This window comes from Hemiscyllium ocellatum, chromosome 9 (assembly GCF_020745735.1).
Source record: "Hemiscyllium ocellatum isolate sHemOce1 chromosome 9, sHemOce1.pat.X.cur, whole genome shotgun sequence".
Lineage (NCBI taxonomy): Eukaryota > Metazoa > Chordata > Chondrichthyes > Orectolobiformes > Hemiscylliidae > Hemiscyllium > Hemiscyllium ocellatum.
Genome location: NC_083409.1, coordinates 115,279,894 through 115,304,711, shown reverse-complemented (window position 1 = coordinate 115,304,711; position 24,818 = coordinate 115,279,894). Strand labels below are relative to the sequence as shown.

General features: G+C 49.0%; 1 protein-coding gene across 1 annotated transcript in view; it reads left to right on the top strand.

The window, feature by feature from the left end:
* The first annotated feature begins 16,609 nt into the window (after positions 1 to 16,609).
* Positions 16,610 to 24,818, top strand: part of LOC132818575 (collagen alpha-1(XI) chain-like) — a 153,580-nt gene continuing 145,371 nt past the window's right edge. Inside the window, exon 1 of the mRNA XM_060829633.1 lies at positions 16,610 to 16,945. Coding sequence (XP_060685616.1) covers positions 16,837 to 16,945 — 109 coding nt within the window. The 5' untranslated portion in view covers positions 16,610 to 16,836. The remainder of the gene's footprint in view (positions 16,946 to 24,818) is intronic.

Sequence of the window (24,818 nt, the reverse complement as noted above, 5' to 3'; positions counted from 1 at the left end):
CGAATAGCACCAACAAATTTCCCACCCAGGATGTTGGTACCCCTTTGGTTCAAGTGAAGACGGTTCTGTTTGTACAGGTCCCACCTTCCCCAGTACATCAATGACATTTTCTTTGTTTGGACTCATGATAAGGAACCATTGAAACAAATTGCACAATAATATCAACAAGTTTGTGAGACTTGAAAGGGTTCAGAAAAGATTTACAAGGATGTTGCCAGGGTTGGAGGGTTTGAGCTACAGGGAGAGGCTGAACAGGCTGGGGCTGTTTTCCCTGGAGCGTCGGAGGCTGAGGGGTGACCTTATAGAGGTTTACAAAATTATGAGGGGCATGGATAGGGTAAATAGGCAAAGTCTTTTCCCTGGGGTCGAGGAGTCCAGAACTAGTGGGCATAGGTTTAGGGTGAGAGGGGAAAGATATAGATATCAGTCTCATTCTTAGACACACACCTCTCCATCAAGGATGGACACCTCAGTAGCTCAGTCTACAGCAAGCGCACAGATAACCTCACGATGCTGCACTTCTCTAGCTTCCACCTGAAACACGTTAAAGAGCCGACCCCTGCACATACACAGGTTCAGGTGAGGGGGAAGGCAACAGACACCTAAAGATACTGGAAGCTACCCTCAGAAGAGCGGGATATGACACTGAACACATCCAAGACAACAGCGAAAACCTGCAATTTCCTCTTCAGGAGACAGACACAGGACATGGCCAATAGGATACCCTTCGTTGTCCAATACTTCCCCAGAATGGCGAGATTATGCTTTGTTCCTCACAGCCTTCACCATGTCATCGATGACGATGAGCTTCTGGCCAAGATCATCCCTATGCCTTCACCTCTCACTTTCAAATAAATGGTCATCCTTAAACAGACCTTGGTCCACAGCAAACTGCCCAGTCCTCAGGACAACATCAACCACAACACCACATAACCCGGTCATGGCAACCACTGCAAGACGTGTCAGCGTGTTGGCATGGATACCACCATTACACGTGGGGACACCACCCACCATGTACACGGCAGGTACTCCTATGACTTTGCCAACATTGTCTACCTCATACTTGCCGCAGGCAAAGATGCCCCGAGGCAACGGATGAATGGACGCCTCACAACAATCACCAGACAGGGGTGTTCCCTCCCAGTCAGAGAACACATCAGCGGTCAGGGACATTCAGCCTGCGATCATTGGGTACACGCTCTCTGGGGTGGTCTTCCAGATACACAACACCGAATCGCTGAGCAGAAACTGATATCAAGTTCCATACCCATGAGGATGGACTCAATCGTGATCTTGGGTTCATGCCACATTAACATCAGTGCACTGCACACTGCAGTTACTAGCGGTGTTCCGCAAGGACCTGTTTTGGGACCATTGCTGTTTGTCGTTTTTATAAATGACCTGGAGGAGGGGCTGGAAGGTTGGGTGAGCAAGTTTGTGGATGATACGAAAGTCGGTGGAGTTGTTGACAGTGAGGAAGGATGTGGCAGGTTACAGCAGGATATAGATAAGCTGCAGAGCTGGGCAGAAAGGTGGGAAATGGAGTTCAATGTAGCTAAGTGTGAAGTGATTCACTTTGGTAAGAGTAACAAGAAGATGGGGTACTGAGCTAATGGTCGGATACTTGGTAGTGTGGATGAGCAGAGGGATCTTGGTGTCCATGTACACAGATCTCTGAAAGTTGCCACCCAGGTAAATAGTGCTGTGAGGAAGGCATATGGCATTTTATTGGTAGAGGAATTGAGTTCCGGAGTCCTGAGGTCATGTTGCAGTTGTATAAGACTCTGGTGTGGCCGTATCTGGAGTATTGTGTGCAGTTTTGGTCGCCATACTATAGGAAGGATGTGGAGGCACTGGAACGGGTGCAGAGGTGGTTTACCAGAATGTTGCCTGGTATGGTAGGAAGATCGTATGAGGAAAGGCTGAGGCACTTGGGGCTGTTTTCATTGGAGAAAAGAAGGTTTAGGGGTGACTTGATAGAGGGGTACAAGATGATTAGGGGTTTAGATAGGGTTAAAAAGTAAGGTCTGCAGATGCTGGAGATCACAGCTGAAAATGTGTTGCTGGTTAAAGCACAGCAGGTTAGGCAGCATCCAAGGAACAGGAAATTCGACGTTTCAGGCCAGAGCCCTTCATCAGGAATTAGATAGGGTTGACCATGAGAACCTTTTTCAACATATGGAGTCAGATATTACGAGGGGACACAGCTTTAAATTAAGGCGTGGTAGGTATAGGACAGATGTTAGGGGTAGATTCTTTACTCAGCGAGTCGTGAGTTCATGGAATGCCCTGCCAGTAGCAGTGGTGGGCTCTCCCTCTTTATGGGCATTTAAACGGGCATTGGATAGGCATATGGAGGATAGTGGGCTAGTGTAGGTTAGGTGGGCTTGGATTGGCACAACATCGAGGGCCGAAGGGCCTGTACTGCGCTGTAATGTTCTATGTTCTATGTTCTAGATGTAACCCCAACATTCTGTCCTGTGTGACCTCTGCCTCGCTGTCCTGTTTTGACACCATCAAACCTCCTGCTTATTTTCAAATCAGCAACACAGAAAAGATTTATTCCATGCAGTAATCTGTAAAAATTCAACTGGCCAAGGCATATTTAAAGTTACCTTCCTTTGTACGATACTAGTCCAATAAAGATTTCCAAAACAAGACTTCTTATCTCCAGGTGACTTTAGTGCTTCTGTTTGGATTTTCCTGTGTCTTCTTTTCTTTTTTTTAGGAATTTCTGAGGCACAGCTTGTTGATTGAAAAGGTACTTTTAAGAGAGCTATTTTTTCAGACAGTCTGCTTACACGCTGGACTTGACATATTTCCTTTCAACTGTTCAACTTTCCCCAGTCATATACCCCTCAAAGCAATGGATTGTATCATTGCTTTTAAAATTGTCAATATCCTCAATACAATCAGGATTGGAGTTTGATATTTTTCAGGGTATAGTTTAAACTGATTGGATGAATTCGCATTTGTTTTTTTCTCCCAGCAACGAGCTAATTGGGTTTGACTCAGTGTTACGTCGTTGCCTTATCGAGAACACTTGGTGCTGTGTCCGGTAGTTCTGCTGCTTATAATTCTTTTAAAGGAACACCCACATCTTCATAACAACCTGGATAACTTATTATAATCTCTCTACCTTAATTAGTTTATACAGTTTTTGATTACTTGTTACCTTGGTTAGACCCTCATCATGCGACTCTGATACCTACGCACATTATTTCAACCATTTGGTTTGTCTCTGGTACCATCTTGTTTTTAATTGTAATTATCCCTCTGTAATTATCTCGCTGCCTTAATTAATCAGTTCATAGATCATCCCTTCACTTACTATTCAGCTGTTGAAACTTTACTCTCACAGTCTGACACTTTTGCTCACCTGCAGAGACCTATTATTATTAGTAGTGCTGGAATAATTCCTGATGAAGGGCTTTTGCCCGAAACGTCGATTTTACTGCTCCTCAGATGCTGCCTGAACTGCTGTGCTCTTCCAGCACCACTGATCCAGAATCTGGTTCCCAGCATTGTGTTGGCCTCACTGATTATTCAGCCTGTGAACACTCCACTCACACCATTTGTATGACCTTTTGACACTCTGAATTACCTGGAAGTACCTTGCCATTATCACTCTGCCTATAAATTCTGTGCCTGTGTGCTTCCCTCCACTTCACCTGATGAAGGGACAGCTTGCGATTTCAAATAAACCTGTTGGACTATAACCTGGTGTTGTGTGACCTCTGACTTTGCCCGTCCCAGTCCATCACCAGCACCTCCACATGATTGTCTTCAACAATGCAATTTGGTTACAAGTTGGCTCAGCGTGGACTTGCCAAGGAGAAGGTGACTTACTTGGGCCAGGCTGTGGGATAAACAAGACCAAATTACAGAGAGAGAAGCAGCTATTTCATTGTTTTCTATGTCCAAAACTAAACACAAAGTTTTACATTATGCCAGTGTGAGTGAATTCTTTCACAGGTTGACTCCAAAGTTCCGCACCGTCATCACACCTTCAACAAACTCATTGCAAAAAGCCTGAACATTTCAATGTACTCAAAATGTGTCAACTTGCCTTTAAGAAATACAAATCTGCATTGACACCAACACCAATTTTATCTGAATTAAACAAACCATGCAAACTGGCTGGGGGTGGGGGAAGGGGGTGAGAGGAATGGGGGATTGAATAGTTTTTTTGAGTTTTTTTTAAGAAAACTGACTGCATTTCAACAAAAATATTCAATGGTTGAAAAAGAGACATTGAGTCTTGAGCTGGCTCTGCATCAGGATGAAATAAACATTAGAAATAACTTGGCAGAAGCTGCTACTTATATGGACCATGGTCTTTTGCTATTCTTAGAAACATTTCAGAAGAAGGATTTGATTGATAGAGCTTAATTCTCCAAACGTACAATTTATTCTTGTACCTGGAGAAGAAACTGCCTTCACAAACACTGTCTTTTAAATTCATTTACAGGATGCGGGTAGCTCTAGCTAGACCAGCGTTTATTGCACATCCCTAATTGCCCAGAGGGCAGTTAAGAGTCAATCCCATTGCTGTGGGTCTGGAGTTACATGTAGGCCAGACCAGGTAAGGATGGCAGGTTCCTTCCCTAAAAGACATTCGTGACCTCAATGGGCTGTTTCCAGCAATCAACAATCGATTCCCAATCATCATTCAACTTTTAATGCCAGAAGTTGAATTCAAATGCCACCTTCTGTAATAGTGGGTTTCCATCCCTGATCCCCAGAACATTATCCAGCTGTCTGCACAAACTGTCCAATGACAGTAGCTCTAGGCCGTCACCTCCTCATTTCATTGATAAATAGAAGCCAGAGACTGTGATATGCTACACCTGAACTTACAAAACAGTGATCACTGTCTAGCTTATTGGATATTAAAGATTTGCTGTCTTTACTGTTAGCATGGAGCAGTACAGCATGGAACAGGCCCTTCGGCCCTTGATGTTTTATCCTACTCTAAAATCAGACTAACCTAAATACCCTTCATTGTACTATCTTCCATGTGTCTATTCCAGGAGTCACTTACATATCCCAAATGTCCCTGACTCTACTCCGTCTGCTGGCAGTGTATTCCACACACCCCCCCACTCTGTGTAAAGAGCCTACCCCTGACATCTCCCCTAAACCACCTCCAATCACCTTAAAATTATCTCCCCTTCTGATAGCCAATTCTACCCTGGGAAAAAGTCCCTGGCTATCCACTCTATCTATGTCTCTCATCACCTTGTCCCCCTCTATCAGGTCACCTCTCATCCTCCTTCGCTCCAATGAGAAAAGCCTCAGCTCCCTCAACCTTTCTTCATAAGACACACCCTCCAGTCCAGGCAGCATCCTGGGAAATCTCCTCTGCACTCTTTCTGAAGCTTCCACATCCTTCCTATAATGAGGCGACCAGAACTGAACACAATATTCCAAGTGTGATTCTAACCAGAACTCTACAGAGCTGCAGCATAACCTCACTGCTCTTAAACTCAATTCCTCTGTTAATGAAAACCAACACACCATATGCTTTCTTAACAACCCTAACAACTTGGGTGGCAACTTGGAGTAATCTATGTACATGGATCCCTCTGTTCCTCCACACTGCCAAGAATCCTGCCTTTAAACTTGTATTCTGCATTCAAATTCGATTTTCCAAAGTGAATCACTTCACCCTTTTCCAGATTGAACTCAATTTGCCACCTCTCAGCCCAGCTCTGCATCCTGTCAATGTCCCATTGTGATCTACAACAGCCCTCCACACTATCACAACTCCACCAACCTTCGTGTCATCAGCAAACTTACTAACCCACCCTGAAACTTCCTCATCCAAGTCATGTATAAAAATCACAAACAGCAGAGGTCCCAGAAACGATCCCTGTGGAACACCACTGGTCACCGAGCTCCAGGCTGAATACTTCCCATCTACCATCACCGTCTGTCTTCAATGGGCCAGCCAATTCTGTATCCAGACAACCAGATTTCCCAGTATCCCATGTCTCCTTACTTTCTGAATAAGCCTACCATGGGGAACCTTTTCAAAGGCCTTGCTAAACCCCATATACACCACACCCACTGCTCTACCTTCATCAATGTGTTTTGTCATATCCTCAAATAGTTCAATAACATTTGTGAGGAATCACCTGCCCCTCACAAAGCCATACTATCTCTAATCAAACTGCAGTTTTCCAAGTAATCATAAATCCTGTCTCTCAGAATCCTCTCCAATAATTTGCCCACCACAGATGTACAACTGACTGGTCTGTAATTACCAGGAGTCTCGCTATTCCCTTTCATGAACAAGGGAATACCATTTGCCTCCAATCACCTGGGACTGCTCCAGTGGACAGTGAGGACCGAAGGCACAGCGATGTTGTAGAATTAATAAGTGGATGGACTTGCTAAATAATGAAAACACCAATTTAAGATATATTTTCATTCTTCTTTGGGGGAGGTATAGAGTGAATTGCATGATTTATATTGAATTTTAAAAATATTATTTATTACAAATTTACTTTCTTATATTCTGAGCCACTGAGAGATTGGGCCTTTTGGTGTCTGAAAGGGGTTTAACGATTAACTCTTTCTGTAGTCATGATGAATTAATTCAAAATATAATTCGAGGCCTTGTTTTATTATTAATGTGTTTTCTGTACATTGATGGGATTCACCACCGATCAAAATAAATAAGTTCCAGTTTAGAGAGTCAGATGAGGTTCATTTTAAGTTTAAGGGAAATCCCCAATGAAGAGAGACAGAAATCATTCAGTAGTTTTTCTTTGAACTCTGTGAAGTTCTGATATAGCCAAGTGCTCCAGTGAAGGCAGCAATACAGCAATAACTCTCGTCATCCAGTGTTCCTAACTCTGATCACCCTTATTCTTCACAGTGCAGGAACATACAGTCTCTGAACTCTTGTTAGCTCACTTTTAAAAGCTTCCCACTTGCCAGATGTCCCTTTATCTGCAAACTGCCTCCCCTGGTCAACTTTTGAAAGTTCCCTTCTAATAGTCAAAATTGAACTTACTCCAAGTTAGAACTTTAATTTTTCTACAAGGCCTGTCACAGGTAAAGGGATGTCTGGCATGTGGGAGGTATTCAAAAGAGACATAATGAGAGTCCAGGGACACAATGTTCCTGTTAGAATGTAGGGCTGGGCTGGCAGGAGGAGGGAACACTGGAGGCCTAGAGATATTGACTCTCAGATCAAGAGAAAGGAGGAATATCTCAGGTATAGGCAGCTGGGATCAAGTCAGTGGCTCAAGGCGTGTGGGGGGAGGAGGAGTAAACTTACAAGGGAAATCGGGAGGGAAGAAAGGGGAGATGAGATCGCTTTGTTGGATAAGGTTAAGGAGAATCCAAAGAGATTCTTCAAGTATATTAAGGGCAAAAGAGCAGCTAGGGAGAGCATAGGGCCCCTAAAAGGTCAATGAGGCTGTGTCTATGTGTGGAACTACAGGAGATGGGTGAGATCTAAATGAATATTTCCCATCAGCATTTACTGTGCAGAAAGCCATGGAAGCTGGGAAACTCGGGGAGATAAATAGTGATGCCTTGAAAAGAGTCCACATTACACAAAAGGAGACGCTGGGGCTCTTAAAATGCAGCAAGCTGGGTAAATCCCCAGGACCTAATCGAGTGTATCCCAGGACATTGTGGGAAGCTCAGGATGAAGTTGCGGGGTCACTATCAGGGATATTTGTATCATTGATAGCCATGGGCGAGGGGTCAGTGGACCAGAGGCTGGCTAATGTGTGGCATTGTTTAAGGGAGAACACAAGGAAAAGCCTGGGAACTGTAGACTGGTGAGCCTGAGGTCAAAGGTGGGTATGTTGTTGGAGGGGATTCTGAGAGACAGCACCTACATGCATTTAGAAATGCAAGGACTGGTTAGGGATAGTCAACATGGCTTCATGTGTGGGAAATGGTGACTCACAAACTTGCTTGAGTTTTTTGGAGGACATGACTAAGAGGATAGATAAAGGCAGTGTGGTGGACATTATTTGCTTAGACTTTAGCAAGACTGGTCGGTAAAGCTAGATCACATTGGATCCAAAGAGAGCTAGCCAATTGGATATAAATTGGCTTGAAGGTAGGAGGCAGAGGGTGGGGGTGGACGGTTGTTTTGTGCCTGACCAGAAGGTGCCACAGGGATAAGTGCCGGGTTCACCGTTGTTCATTATTTATCTAAACAATTTTGATGAGAATATAGGAGCCATGGTTCGTAAGTTTGTGGATGAAACCAAAACTGCTTGCATAATGGACAGTGAAGAAGGTTATCTATGAGTACAACAGGATCTTGATCAGATGGGCCAATGGGCTGAGGAGTGGGAAATGGAGTTTAATTTAGATAAATGCGAGGTGTTACATTTTGGTAACACAAACTAGGGCAGGACTTATACAGTTAATGGTAGGGTCCTGGGGAGTACAGATACATAGTTCCTTGAAAGTGGCATTACAGGGAGACAGAATAGTGAAGAAGGAATTTGTCATGCTTACCTTCATCAGTCAGAGCATTGAGTACAGGAGTTGGGACATCACGTTATAGCTATACAAGACATTGGGTGAGGCCACTTTTGGAGTACTGCGTACAATTCTGGTCACCCTGCTAAAGGAAGGATATTATTAAACTGGAAAGGACTGACATAAGGTTTACAAGGAAGTTACTGAGACTGGAGGGTTTGAGTTATAAGGAGAGGCTGGATAGGTTGTTCCTTATTTGCCTGGAGCGTTGGAGGCTGAGGTTTATAAGAGGTTTATTATATCATGAGGTGCATGGATAGAGTAAATATTAAATAATCTTTTCCCCAGCATAGAGGAGTTCAAAAGTGGAAGGCATAGTTTTAACGTGAGAGAGGAAAAATGTAAAAGAGACATGAAGGGCAACTTTTTTACACAGAGGATGGTGCGTATCTGGAATGAGCAGCCAGAGAAAGTGGTGGAGGCTGGTACAATTCCAACATTTAAAAGGTGTTTGGACAGGTTTATGATTAGGAAAGGTTTCGAGTGATATGGTCCAAATGCTGGCAAATGAGACTAGTTCAGTGTAGGAAACCTGGTTGGCTTGGATGAGCTGGACTGAAGGGTCTGTTTCTATGCTGTGTGATTCTATAAAGAGTATTGGTGATCCCAGAGCACAAATGTTGGGATAAACCTTGAAGAGATTACTTGAAGCTGAGAATGGTTACGCTCAGGTGTATAATTGCTCCAAGAAGAAACGATTTGAAATTCCAGTCTTTAAATTAAAGTCAATTAAAGACAAATTAAAATAAAATGTGATCTATCAAAGCAGACTTCAGTCAGGTATAAAAAACAGAGAATACAGGAGAAACTCAGAAACACAGAGAGAGAGAGAGAGACCACGTTAATGTTTTGAATCTGGGATGAGTCCTTCTTGGCATCACTGGACTTAAAACATTGACACTGTTTCTCTCCACAGAGATGCCACCAGACCTGCTGAGTTTCTCCAACACATTCTGTCTTTATTTCAGATCTCCAGCATCCTCAGTATTTCATTTGATGTGAGGATTCAACCTGGGAACTGACTTGTCCAGTAATGTGAAAAAAGTGAGGACTGCAGATGCTGGAGATTAGAGTCAAGATTAGAGCGGTGCTGGAAAAACACAGCAGGTCAGGCAGCATTCCTGATGAAGGGCTTATGCCTGAAACATCGATTTTCCTGCTCCTCGGATGCTGCCTGACCTGCTGTGCATTTCCAGCACCACTCTTATCTTGTCCAGTAATTACATTAGCTAGGATCACACTGAAATTAGTGCCTTTATATACACTATAGGAGTCAGTGTCATATATAAACTATAGGACTCAGTGCCTATATAAACTGTAGGAATCTATGTCTGTATAAATTCTTAGAGTCATAGAAGATCTGAAGTCAGTGTCTTTATTTGATCTATAGTCAGTGCCTGTACATAAGCTATAGGGCAGATAGAGATGGGTGTGGAAGGAGGACAGGGGGTCACAATGTTGATGATGGGCTTAATAATCGCAGTTAGGAGGGATTAGACAGCTTGAAAGACCATCCAATAAGGTCATACGGGTAGGAGTAAAAAAAACACAAAAGGAACAGAAACACTGCTGGGTGCATACTGCAGGCCCCATGCCATCCAGGATGGGTAGACCAATTAAGTATGGAATCCAATTTCAGAGCTCTGTGAGAACAATAAGGCAGGAATTGTTTGGGATTTCCACCACCCAAATATTACCTGGAATAGTTTCAGTGTGCAAGATAGCGAGGGAGCAAAGTTCTTAAGTTGCATCCAGGAGAACCTTTTTAGCCAGCAGGTGGAAAGCTCAACAGGGGAGAGGGCAGTTCTGGTCCAAACATTCAGAAATGAGACTGGGCTGGTGGAAAGTGCATCAGTCGAGGAACATTTTGGAGATAGTGACCATAACACAGATAGATTTAGGGTAGTCATGGAAAAAAAATAAAGTTGGGCTCAGAATAATAATTCTAAACTGAGGGAACACTACTGTTACTAAGGTCAGGCACAATTAGTGAACCTTTCGCGGTGGTTATGTCAGTGTAGACTTGATGGGCCAAAGGGCCTTTTCTGAGCTGTATAAACCTACAAAGAGTAAGAGAATAACTGAGGAAACAGCAAGGCCCTTTAGGGAGCTGTCACACTGCAATGGAGTAGCACGTTGGAAATCAAGCCCCACTGAGCTTAGAGTCATAACAAAAGTTAAAGATTTTTAAAATATGCAGATTCCTGACATTTCTTGTCCTTTAGCTCCAATTTGATGAAAGCACTGACCAGGTTTCTGTACTTAACAAAATGACAATTTACTGTAAGTAATTAGACTCTAATGACAGACAAACAATTATAAACCATTGACTATAACAGTAGTAATTATAACTCTAACCACTTTATGAACTCTCTCTCTCTCTCTATCTCACACACACACACACACACACGCACACACACGCGCGCACACACACACACACACACACGCTCTCTCTCTCTCTCTCTTTCTCCCTGTCTCTCTCTCTCTTCACTGGTTTCTGTTTACAACCGTTATTGAGATGATTGTTATGACTCTTCTGCTAGTCAAAATGCTACTTCTCAGTCTTCTTTCTCTAGATGCTTCCTCTGGTTTACAGGAGGCATAGGGCAACTGCTTCATAATTAGAGACGGTCTCTGACTTATTAATTAAATGTTACAGTTTACAGTAACTGCTGAAGGGAAAAATGCTTTTTATTCAGGCATAAATTGGGCTTTTATTCCTGCAGAGAACAGAGAGAGTTCCTGAGCTGTTGGAGGTCTGAAGGCTTCTCTTAATTTTGTTCACCATCTCAAGATGTTCAACGTCTCGAAAAGAACCTTTGTTATTAAAAACTGCTCATCAGGCCACAGACCAACCAGCTATTGGTGGTGGCTGAATCTCCATTTGTACACAGTCCTCAGCTCCAGCTCATCTGCAAACTACACATCAACTGAATCCAGCTGCTGTGTAAACAGTACTCACAATGAGTCTCAGGCTACTTGCTTTCAAATCATCAGCAATCCTTAGTTTTTAAAACAGTTCTGTTCTCATTTCAGCCCACAATCAAAAATACAGAAAAATAAAAAGACACGTTCATTACAGTGTATAAAGTAGAGTTCCATAGCACTTGGTGCTGGGTTTGCGCTGTTTGTGTTGTATATTAATGATTTGGACTTAAATGTATGAGTATGATTAATAATTCTGTGGATGACATAAAAATAGCCAGATGTTAAACAGTGAGGAGGATAGTGATAAACTATCAATGGAATTCAGAGGATTTGGGAAGATTTGTAGCTCAGGTTGTGCATGTGGTCATTGACTTGCTCACTGAACTGACTGTGCACTGATGATGTTACCTCATACGGTGACAAAACGTTTGCAAACTTACTAACACAGTAAGCAAGTCAACAGCCGATCAATGGACTGGTCAACTGGTCAGGACAGTGAGAAATGTAAATTAGCCTGGAAAAGTGGGAGGTAATTTGGGAAGGGCTAACAAGGCAAGGGCTGCAATTGGTCCTACTCTGGAAAGATCAGAGGGACCTCAAAATAAAACCAAGAAATCTGATACAAAAACAGAACTTGCTGGAGAAACTTGCAAGTCTAGCAGCATTTTGGGAGAGAAAACAGAGATAACATTTTGAGTCCAGTGACCATTTTTGATTGTGGACTGAAAACTTGTTTCTGTGTGTTTTGGAGGGACGTCGGTGTGCATCGCCACAGTTACCTGAAGGTAACAGGTCAGATAAGTCAGGTAGTTAAGTAAGCAGAGGGATACTTGTCAAAGAGTGTGGTGCTGGAAAAGCACAGCAGCTCAGGCAGCATCCGAGGAGCAGGAGAATTGACGTTTCGGGCAAAAGCCCTTCATCAGGAATGAGGCTTATGGGCCGAGTGGCTGAGAGATCAATGGGAGGGGGATGGGGTTGGGGGGAAGGTAGCTGGGAATGCAACAGGTAGATGGAGGTGGAGGAAAGGTGATAGGTCGGAGAGGAGGGTGGAGCAAATAGATGGGAAAGGTGATGGACAGGTCAAGAGGGCGGTGCCGAGTTGGTGGCTTGGGACTGGGATAAGATGGTGGGGGAGGAGGAGAAATGAGGAAACTGGTGAAGTCCACATTGATGCCCTGGGATTGGAGGGTCCCAAGGCAGAAGATGAGGTGTTCTTCCTCCAGGCGTTGGGTGGTTAGTGTTTGGCGATGGAGGGGGCCCAGGACCTGCATGTCCTTGATGGAGTGGGAGGGGGAGTTGAAGTGTTCAGCCAGAGAGCAGTGGGGTTGGTTGGTGTGGGTGTCCCAGAGATGTTCTCTGAAATGATCCACAAGTTGGTGTCCTATCTCCCCGATGTAGAGGAGACCACATTGGGTCCAATGGGCAGAGTAGGTGACATTGGTGGAGATGCAGGTAAATTTCTGTCGGATATGGAAGGGTCCTTTGGGGTCTTGGATGGAGGTGAGGGGGGGAGGTATGGGTGCAGGTTTTGCACTTCCTGGGGTGGGAGGGGAAGGTGTTGGGGGGGGGGGGGGGAGGGGCCGGGATAATTGCCTTTATTAGATGAGGCATAGAATGAAACAGCAGGGACACGATGCTGGAACTGTACAAGATGCTCGTTGGGCCACACCAGAATATTGGTCACTACATTTTCAGAAGGATGTGAAGGTCAGGCAGCATCCAAGGAGAGTTGGGTCAGAAACATTACTGAGCTATTTGCTTGCATTTACTATTGGCCAAGAGTTTGGGAAATGGGATTAATGCAGTGTTGAAAATGTGTTGATTCCCGAAGGGCTCTGGCCCGAAACATCGATTCTCCTGCTCCCGGATGCTGCCTGACCTGCTGCGCTCTTCCAGCAACACATGTTCAGCTCTGATCTCCCGCATCTGCAGTCCTCACTTTCTCCTTAATGTAGTGTTGGCCAGTATTGACACAATGGACTGAATGGCCTTGCTCTGTGCTGCAGAAGGCCATGAGTTGATAAAAGACTCTGTAAGATGTAGCAGTCAATGTCTCCATGAAGTCTATAGGTGTCAGTGTGAGCATAGGAGGGAGAGTGGGAGCCTGTTGGTGGTTCCTGGATGCTGAAGCTGTCAAAGGGAACTCTCTCTCTCCCCCTCTCTCTCTGGGCGAGTGCAGTCTGACTGGCTGCTGCTTGTGAAGGTATTTTGTCTGCCCCCTCCCCCAGTCTGTCTGCGGGGAAGCTGCACAATGATTAGTCTGTCCACGGAATAGGAGCTACCTTTCCACTGAGCAGGAGCCTGGCGGCAGTTCCTGCAGCCACAGCTCTCTCTGACCACAGCCTCAGCCCAGGGCACAGCAGCGGGGCTGTGTGGGGAGTGTGGACATGGCAGGAGCTCCTCCCGACTGCACTGGCCAGCTCCAAGACAACCCCCAGCACCCCACCCAGCACCCCCACATCACAGACCCCCACCCAGCACCCCACCCAGCACCCCCACATCACAGACCCCCACCCAGCACCCCACCCAGCACCCCCACATCACAGACCCCCACCCAGCACCCCCACATCACAGACCCCCACCCAGCACCCCACCCAGCACCCCCACATCACAGACCCCCACCCAGCACCCCACCCAGCACCCCCACATCACAGACCCCCACCCAGCACCCCACCCAGCACCCCCACATCACAGACCCCCACCCAGCACCCCACCCAGCACCCCCACATCACAGACCCCCACCCAGCACCCCACCCAGCACCCCCACATCACAGACCCCCACCCAGCACCCCACCCAGCACCCCCACATCACAGACCCCCACCCAGCACCCCACCCAGCACCCCCACATCACAGACCCCCACCCAGCACCCCACCCAGCACCCCCACATCACAGACCCCCACCCAGCACCCCACCCAGCACCCCCACATCACAGACCCCCACCCAGCACCCCACCCAGCACCCCCACATCACAGACCCCCACCCAGCACCCCCACCCAGCACCCCACCCAGCACCCCCACCCAGCACCCTACCCAGCACCCCCACATCACAGACCCCCACCCAGCACCCCCACATCACAGACCCCCACCCAGCACTCCCACCCAGCACCCCCACCCAGCACCCCACCTAGCACCCCCACCCAGTACCCCCACCCAGCACCCCACCCAGCACTCCCACCCAGCACCCCCACCCAGCACCCCCACCCAGCACCCCACATCACAGACCCCCACCCAGCACCCCACCCAGCACCCCCACCCAGCACCCCCACCCAGCACCCCCACTCAAACCCCCACATCACTGACCCCAACCTCCTCCCAGCCAGCTCTCTGTCTCTATCTCTCTCCCTCTCTCTGTATGTGTCTGTCTCTCTCTCTCTCTGTTTCTCCTGTCTCTGTATGTGTCTGTCTGTGTGTCTGTGTCTATCTCTCTGTGTGTCTGTGTGTCTCTGTCTCTCTCTCTGTTTCTCCTGTCTCTATCTCTCCCCCTCTCTGTCTCTCTCTGTGCTTCACAGTCTGTCTGGGTATCTGCCTGTAACCTTTTCCTCTCTCTGATTGGGTGAAGGGAGTTGAAGGGAGGTGCATGTTCCAGGTGAGGCCGAGCCTGGGCGGGTGGATCAGTGTTGGGCCGATGGTGCCGGCTCCGCTGTCACTGATTGATGGAGCAGATGCTGTGAATTGAATCCGTTCCAGTTCCCAATCCCAGACCCCTCTGCAGGGAATAGCAGAGAATTCCGTGTCTGAATCCGGGGGAAATGGGTTCGGGATGGAGGTGGGAACCTGGTTCAAAGGGAAACCGGCCGGCGGTTCACAACAAACTGAAATTAAACTTCTTCCAAGTAAATTGAAAGCTGCTGTTTCCTCACCGACCTTAGTGTAGCTCACATCAGCGCAGCCAGATCTCTCTCTCTCTCTCTCTATTCCTATCCCTATCCCTCTCTCCCTTGTCCCTATCTCACTCTCACTCTCTGTCCCCGTCCCGTCCCTATCTCACCCTCAGTCCCCTGTCCTTTTTCTCACTCTCTCTCTCTGTCCCATTCCTATCTCACTTTCCCTCTGACTGTCCCTATCTTACTCACTCTCTGTCCCTTGTCCCTATTTCGCTCTTCTCTCTCTCTCTCCACTATCTCTTCACTATCTGCCTCTTTTCCTCTCTGTCTGGTCTGTCCATCTCAACCTTTCTGACTCCCTCTGCTTTTCTGTTTCTGTCTCGAGTCTCTCTCGTTGTCCCTCTGTATCTCTGTATCTTTCTATCTTTGTCTCATTCTCCCTTCCTTCAACCCCCCCCTCCCTCTCTCACCCTCCCTCTCTCACCCTCCCTCTCTCCCTCTCTCACACACACACACACCCTCCCTCTCTCACCCTCCCTCTCTCACCCTCTCTCACACACACACACCCTCCCTCTCTCACCCTCCCTCTCTCACCCTCCCTCTCTCACCCTCCCTCTCTCTCTCTCTCTCACACACACACACCCTCCCTCTCTCACCCTCCCTCTCTCACCCTCCCTCTCTCACCCTCCCTCTCTCCCTCTCTCACACACACACACACCCTCCCTCTCTCACCCTCCCTCTCTCACCCTCCCTCTCTCTCTCACACACACACACACACCCTCCCTCTCTCTCTCTCTCTCACACACACACACCCTCCCTCTCTCACCCTCCCTCTCTCACCCTCCCTCTCTCTCTCTCACACACACACACACCCTCCCTCTCTCTCTCTCTCACACACACACACACCCTCCCTCTCTCTCTCTCTCACACACACACACACACCCTCCCTCTCTCACCCTCCCTCTCTCTCTCACACACACACACCCCCTCCCTCTCTCTCTCTCTCTCACACACACACACACCCTCCCTCTCTCTCTCTCTCACACACACACCCTCCCTCCCTCTCTCTCTCTCTCCCCTGTCTCCTGTCATTCCCAGTGGCTCTCATGAGAGGTGTTTCTCTGGGAGAGGAGACAGGATAGAGGGATGTTTTTTGGAGAGTGGGGAGTTGGAGCCAGGGGCCAATGGAGTGGGGAATGTGCATTTGCCTGGTGTTGATTTGCTGGGGCAGGTGATTGAACTCAGTTTCAGGGGCTGGTGATTCGCTGTTTGTCTCCTCTCCCTCCCGACCCCCAAGCCCCTCTCCCTGCCCCTGACAAGGGCTTGACCCTCCCCTGCCCCCTCCCCCACCTCCTGGGCAGGAGCTGGGCTCTCACTGAGGCTGGGATCGAGTGGGAAGGGCAGGAGAAGCGGCTCAGATCCCTGACTCTCTCAGTCTCCCTGTGTCCCTGTGTGAGAGGGAGCAGCATTCCCAGTGTCTCCCTCCCTCCCGGTGCCTGGCTCGGTAGCCAGCCCGCTCTGGGAGCCCGGTTCCTGCTCACTTTCCCAGCAGCAGCAGCAGTATGATGGAGAGCCCGGACACTCGGGGGAAAGCCAGAGGCTGGGTGCGAGTTTCCACCCTGCTCACCCTCACCTGGATGAGTTTCCTACAAGTTCCCAGTGTAACAGGAGGTGAGTGTGAGGCTCAGGGTCAGCCCTCTCCCAACTTCCAAACTCCCCCCCCCACCAGCTGCTACAGATCCCCAGGCAGCCCCGCACCCCCCCCCCCGTCTCCCTCTGTGTCCATTACCCCCCTCGACCCCCCCCCCGTCTCTCTCTGACTGTGTTATCCCCCCCCCACCACCGATTTTCTCTCTGGTTTCTTCAGTCTCTGACTTTCTGTTCCCCTCTCTCTCCCTCTCTCCCCCGTCCATCTTTTCCTGGTCTTGGTGTTTGTCAGTGCCTTGTACCTCTGCCCCCCCCCCCTCTCTAACACACTCTCTCTCCATATCCCCCACTATCTCCCCCCTCCCCGTTACCCCTCTCTCTCCATATTCCTGTAATCTCTCTTTGCACCATCTCCTACTCTCTTTCAGTTCTCTCCCCCCCTCTCTCCCCTCTCTCTCTCCCCCTCTCTCCCCCCCTCCCCCCCTCTCTCCCCCCTCTCCCCCCTCTCTCCCCCTCTCTCTTCCCTCTCTCTTCCCTCTCTCTTCCCCATCTCTTCCCCCCTCTCTTTCCCCCTCTCTCTTTCCCCCCTCTCTCTCCCCCTCCCCCTCTCTCCCCCCTCCCCCTCTCTCCCCCCTCTCCCCCTCTCTCCCCCTTTCCCCCTCTCTCCCCCCTCTCCCCCTCTCTCTTCCCTCTCTCTTCCCTCTCTCTTCCCCATCTCTTCCCCCCTCTCTTTCCCCCTCTCTCTTTCCCCCCCCTCTCTCTCCCCCTCCCCCTCTCTCCCCTCCTCCCCCCCTCCCCCTCTCTCCCCCCTCTCCCCCTCTCTCCCCCTTTCCCCCTCTCTCCCCCCTCTCCCCCTCTCTCTTCCCCCTCTCCCCCTCTCTCTTCCCCCTCTCTTTCCCCATCTTTCCCCCCTCTCTGTCCCCCTCTCTCTGTCCCCCTCCCTCTCTCTCCCCCTCCCTCTCTCTCTCCCCCTCTCTTCCCCCTCTCCCCCTCTCCCCCCTCTCTTCCCCCTCTCCCCCTCTCCCCCTCTCTCTTCCCCCTCTCCCCCTCTCTCTTCCCCCTCTCTTTCCCCATCTTTCCCCCCTCTCTCTGTCCCCCTCTCTCTGTCCCCCTCTCTCTGTCCTCCTCTCTCTCTTCCCCCTCTCCCCCTCCTCTCTTCCCCCCTCCCCCACTCCTTTCCCCCCAATGTCTCCCCCCCATCCCAGTTACAAGCCGCACGGTTTCTCGGGGGTCTCGGGGAGAGTGTGAGGGTCTGTGCTGTGGGGGGTCAGGCTGGTTTGAAGCTCTCTCTCGGGGAGGGGGCTCCCGCATGGACCGCAAGGTGAACCGGAGCGTGAGAGCTGCGGCCCGGGGGGAGGGGGGGAGTTAATGTGCATCTCCCTCCTCCCCCCGGGATGGGGATGGGGAGGGGGTGCTGCACCGGAGCCGCTATCACTGGCACACTTCCCCCCCCCCCCCCCCCCGCTCCCTCTGCAACACGGACCGAGCCCTTGAACAAATCCCACAGGATCCCACTGCCCCCACCCTCCGTCCGCCCCCCACACACTGAGCCACTGACCGTGGCAGAACCAGATCCTCAACAATGAGACCATTCCGCCCATCCAGCTGGTGCTAGCTCTGTGATCGATCAATCCAACTTGTCAACTTCCAAATAAAATCATCCTTTCCTGGTTTCTGTGTGAAAGTTCTGATTGAATCTGCTCCCACTGCCCTTTCAGGCAGCACCTTCCAGACCCCAACACCTCACTGTGTAAAACAACCCCCCTCCCCTCCCCCTCGGGGGCTTCTCCCCGATTCCCTTCAATCCCCCTCCCTCTGCTCCCTCACCCTCCTGCCCCTGGAAACACTCTCTCCTGATTTGCTCCATCAAACTCTCTCCATGGTTTTGAACACCTCGGTTAAACCTCCTGGAACCTTCTCTGATCTAAGGAGAACAATCCCAGCTTCTCCAGTCTCTCCACATTCACCGAGATCCCTGATCCCTGATCCCATTCCAGTCAATCACCTCAGCTCCCTCTCCAAGACTTTGTGTAAACATATCTTGTGCTTGGACTGTGTGATACTGTGAGGAGGCTATTATATGTTGTGTTTGCAACCTCGGTTATGTACAGAACCCAGGCTGTTCAAACTGCAGGCTTTATACTGAATGCACAGTGTTCATGAATTAGTTTGTACGTGCCTCATTTGCAGCTGAGGTTAAAGCTGAGGTAAAGCAGGATTATCAAAGTGATCAGAGGAATTTGCAGTAAAAATTACAAATGAAAGTTTTAGAATGAAACAGAGAGACCGGGGGTTCCTGGGGCTCCCAATCAGGTCAAGGTGGGAATGTGACTGAAGGCTGGAGCCAATCCCCTGGTTCGATCACTCCCCCACCCAGACTGACTGGCTCAGAACTGCTGAGCCGCCAAACGGACCATGCTGAGAGTGCCAGGGAGGGAGAGGGAGGGAAAGGGAGAGGGGGATCGAGTCAGTCTGAGAGAAAGTGTGCAAGTGTGAGTGTGTGCGAGTGTGAGGCTGTGCAAGTGTGAAACAGTGTGAGTGTGAAAGAGAGGGGCACTGTGTATATTAAATTGAGAGGGGGTAATTGGGAGATAGTAAATGAGGGTGTGGGTGGGGGAGAGCATATGGATGAGGGAGTGTGTATTTGAGTGGGGGAGTGTGGGGGTGTCTGAGTGGGGGAGTGTGTGGGTGACTGGCTGGGGGGGCCAGTGGGGAGTCTGAGTGGGGGAGTGTAGGGGTGTCTGAGTGGGGGAGTGTGTGGGTGACTGGCTGGGGGGGCCAGTGGGGTGTCTGAGTGGGGGAGTGTGGGGGTGTCTGGCTGGGGGGGGCCATTGGGGAGTGTGAGTGATTATGGGGGGCCTGCACTTTGATTGGGGCTGGGGGTGGACAGAGTGATTCAACCCCCCTCCCACCCCTTTGGAAAATGAGGTTAGATTTGGAGGTGAGGTAGGTCAGACCCCCCCAGAACCATGGGTACAGTCTGAGGCTGAGTCAGTCCCCTCCCCTGGCAACAACCATCACTGGGAGTTCATAGCTCGTCAAATATTGACTTGGGTGTTGGGGTTAGGGTGGTGAGGGAGACAGAAGGTTTGGACCTCGGGGAAAAGCTACTTCCCGGGAGCAAGGGCCAGGATTGAGTGTGAATCCACAACAGCTGACTGTTCTCCTACAGTTGTAGCTCCTGAGAAACCCCCCTCACACTGTACCTCCTTTACATATCAGCCTGTAAGTCCTACATTGAGAAGACAATGGGCTGCCTTGATCCTAACTGGCACAGAAATCCTCTTTCTGCAACTCTCACTGACTCACCAACACGCTCTCCGGAGGTGAGCTGTACATCTGTGCCCTTAACATCAAGGCTGCATTTTACTAAGTGTACCCTCGCAATGGGAATTAGGGGATAAACTCTCCGCAGGGTTCCGCTGGACTCATGCCTGCACTTGGGATTGGTCAGTCATCTCAGCTCCAGGACACCTCTGCAGGAGTTCCTCAGGGTAGTGTCCTAGGCCCAACCATCTTCAGCTGCTTCATCACTGACCTTCCCTCCATAAGGTCAGATGTGGTGATGTGTAATTATCAGTGAACAATGTTCAGCAGCATTTGCAACTCCTCAAATATTGAAGCAGTCCATGGGTAAAATGGGGAGAAAATGCAGAAGTCTAAAATGCAAGGAGATTTGGGATGGTCTAGGATGCTCTCAAAGTAAACTTGCACGTTGAGTCAGTCGTTAGGAAGACAAATGCAGTTATAGCATTTATTTCAAGAGGACTTGAATAAAAAAGCAAGGATGTACCTCTGAGGCTCTGCAAGGCTCTGGTCAGACCGCATTTGGAGTATTGTGTGCAGTTTTGGGTCCTATATCTCAGGAAAGATGTTCTGGCCCTGGAGCATGTTCAGAGGAGGTTCACAAGAATGGTCCCAGGAATGAAGAGCTTAACATATGAGGAACGTTTGAGGACTCTGGGTCTTAACTTGATGGAGTTTAGAAGGATGAGGGGGGATCTAATTGAAACTGACAGAATACTGAATGGCCTGGACAGAGCTGATATTGGGAAGATGTTTCCATTGGTTGGAGAGACTAGGACCTGAGGGCACAGCCTGAGAGTAAAGGGGAGACCTTTTAGAATGGAGGTAAGGAGAAACTTCTTCAGCCAGAGAGTGGGGAATCGATGGAATTCACTGCCACAGAAGCTGTGGAGGCCAGGGCATTGAGTATATTTAAGATGGAGATAGGCAGGTTCTTGAATATCAAGGGATCAGGCGTTATGAGAAAGCAGGAGAATGGGGTTGAGAAACTTGTTGGCCATGACTGAATGGCGGAGCAGACTCGATGGGCTGAATGGCCTAATTTCTGCTCCTATGTCTAATGGTCTTATGTTCAAATGCAGCAAGATCTGGATAATAATTAGCCTTGGGCTGATAAATGGTCAGTGACATTCATACCACACAAGTACCAGACAATGACTGTCACCAAGGTCGAATCTAACCACCACCCCTTGGCATTCAATGGCATCACACCATCATTGAATCCCCGACCATCAACATCCATTGACCAGACACTTAACTGGACATGCCACCTCAGTATTATAGTTTCAAGAGCAGTCCAGGAATCCTGCTGTGAGTAACTCACCTCCTGACTCCCTGAAGCCTGCACACCATCTATAAGGAACACGTTCGGATTGTGATGGTGTACCTCCCACTCCTCAGACAGCACCTTCCAAACCCACGACCACTTCCATCTAGAAGGACAAGGGCAGCAGATACATGGGAACACCACCCCTGCAAGTTCCCCTCTAAACCACTCAGCATCCTGACTTGGAAATACTTTGCTGTTCCTTCAGTGTTGCTGGGTCAAAACCCTGAAATTCCCTCCCTAGGAGCATTGTGGGTCTACCCACAGCACATGGACTGCAATGGTTCAAAAGGGTGCTCACCTCCCCCCCTTCTCAAGGGGTAACCAGGGACAGGCAATAAATGCTGGCCCAGCCAACAGCACACCCATCCTTGAATGGATAAAAACAGAGCACCTTGCTTTGAAATAGTTAAGGTGAAACTTGCTGAGCAGAGGGGATTAGTGACCAGTTCAGTCTTGTCGGGAACTGATGGTGGAACAGGTCTGGAGTTCCATGTGATTCGATTATTTTAGCCTGATGGAAACTCATGATGTTATTAAACAAGACAGTAGATCATGATTCAAGTCTGGGAGTGTGCCATTAGGCCCATCTGTCTGTGCTAGCTGGAAATGTTTGTGAGAAAGGCCCAGAGGTTCACATTTCCAGTCCCCTGTGATTCTCCTTCAGATTTTTCTGGATGTGATCAGACTCCAGACTTGCCGAGTTTCTCCACAGCTTCCTGTTTAAACGGCAGATTTTCTGCAGTTCTTTGCTTTTGTCTGTTTTCTGACTTTGATGGATTTACTCAATTAGACCCACTCTCCCGTCAATGCATCCTCTTCCGGAACATTCCTATTGGTTTGGAAAGTTGGAGCAAATCCAATTCCAGTTCAGATGGAATTTTAAATTATAAAATATTTTTGCAGTTTTATTCTTTTGGGTATCAGTGCCTCCATTTACAAAGCAAGTGTCCCAACCATCTTCTTAACCACCTCAATGTTTGTGAATCTGACCCAGTTGACACTACCCCTGGCGTCCCCAATACCCTCCAGACATCCCTAACACCCTGACGTTACGTCCTGTCACACTCAAACACTCCACAGCCCCTGCACCCTCCCTGACACCCTCCTTCACCCAGTGACACCTCTTCATAAACCTCCCATGACAGACCCACCCCCTCCCACACCTCCCTGACACCCCCTGACGCACCCCCACCCAAAGCCACCCTTTGGCCCTCTCCCCAGTGCCTCTGCTGTTGCACCCTCTCCACAATGGTGCCATTGGATGATGCTGCAGTGTTGTACCTGCTCATCTCCATCACTTCACTCTGATCCACATCATCTTATTTCTGCTCTGGCCCTGCCCAACTTCTCAATCAGTCTGACCTTCTGAATCCTCTTACTCTCCTGCCAGGGTTTACAGTCTTGTTTAACTGCTGCACCACGCACTGGTCCCTGCACCAAAATCTCACTTGCTTACACACAGAGTGAGAGACACCACTGTCCAGGCACTGACCCATGGGCAACCCCTTACAGGTTCCTCCTGATCCTGCTTCCAAGATGTCTAACCCCTTAATGTCTCTACCTTTCTGGGATGGTGGTGTTGGATGAATGCTCCAACAGGACAGCACTCCAAACCCTCCTCTCCGAAACCCAAGGTCTGTGTGATGAAATGACCTCTCAAATGTGTACGGGCTGTGGATAATCCCCACAGAAATGGGACTCCCAGAGACATTGTTAATGATGGCCAAGGAACTATGAAATTACTGGGGACAATTTTAACCTGATGGCTTAAATCATTTCCCTCTCGAAACATTTCCACATCTCGACCTCACTCCCACCCTTCAAGATTCTCCTTAATATCATCCTCACCATGCTTCTGATTTGTCAGACGTGGGCATCTCTGGCTGGGACCAGTATTTATTGCCCGTCCCTAGTTGCCCCTTGAGAAAGTGGGGGTGAGCTGCCTTCTTTAACCGCTGCAGTCCATGTGCTGTGGGTTGACCCACAATGCCCTTAGGGAGGGAATTCCAGGATTCTGACCCAGTGACACTGAAGGAACGGTGATATATTTCCATGTCAGGATGGTGAGGGGCTTGGAGGGGAACTTGCAGGGGGTGGTATTCCCATGGATCAGCTGCCCTTGTCTTTCCAGATGGAAGTGGTCATGGGTTTGGAAGGTGCTGTCTGAGCATCTTTGGTGAATTTCTGCAGTGCATCTTGTAATAGTACACGCTGCTGCTACTGAGCGTCGGTGGTGGGGGAGGGAGGGGGATGTTTGTGGATGTGGGGCCAATCAAGTGGGCTACTTTGTCTTGGATGGTGTTGAGTTTGTTGAGTGTTGTTGGAGCTGCGCCCATCCAGGGCAAGTGGGGAGTATTCCATCACACTCCTGACTTGTGCCTTGTAGATGGTGGGACAGGCTTTGGGGAGTCAGGAGGGGAGTTCCTCGCTGCGGTATCCCCAGCCTCTGACCTGCTCTCGCAGCCTCTGTGTTTATGTGGTGAGTCCAGTTGAGTTTCTGGTCAATGATAACTTCCCGGATGTTGATAGTGGGGGATTCAGTGATGGGAACACCATTGAATATCAAGGGGCTGTGGTTAGATTGTCTCTTATTGGTGATAGTCATAGCCCGGCATTTGTGCTGTGTGATTGTTATTTGCCACTTTTCAGTCGAAGCCTGGACATTGTCCAAATCCTGTTGGGTTTGGACATGGAGCTGCTTCAGTGTCTGAGGAGTCACGAACGGTGCTGAACACTGTACAATCATCAGCAAACATTCCCACTTCTGAACTTATGATGGAGGGAAGGTCAGTGATGAAGCAGGTGAAGATGGTTGGGCCTAGGACACTCCCCTGAGGGACTCCTGCAGAGATGTCCTGGAGCTGAGGTGACTGACCTCCAATAACCACCATCATCTTCCTATGTGTCATTCTCGGTAATGTGGATGTGCAGAGGGATCTTGGAGTCCATGTACATAGACCCCTGAAAGTTGCCACCCAGGTGGATAGTGCTGTTAAGAAGGCATACGGTGTGTTAGGTTTCATTGGTAGAGGGATTGAGTTCCAGAGCCGCAATATCATGCTGCAATTATACAAAACGCTGGTGTGGCCACACTTGGAATATTGTGTACAGTTCTGGTCCCCATAATTCGGGAAGGATGTGGAAATATTGGAAAAGATGCAGAGGAGATTTACCAGGAAGTTGCCTGGTCTGGAGGGAAGGTCTTATGAGGAAAGGCTGAGAGACTTGGGTCTGTTCTCATTGGAAAGAAGAAGGCTGAGG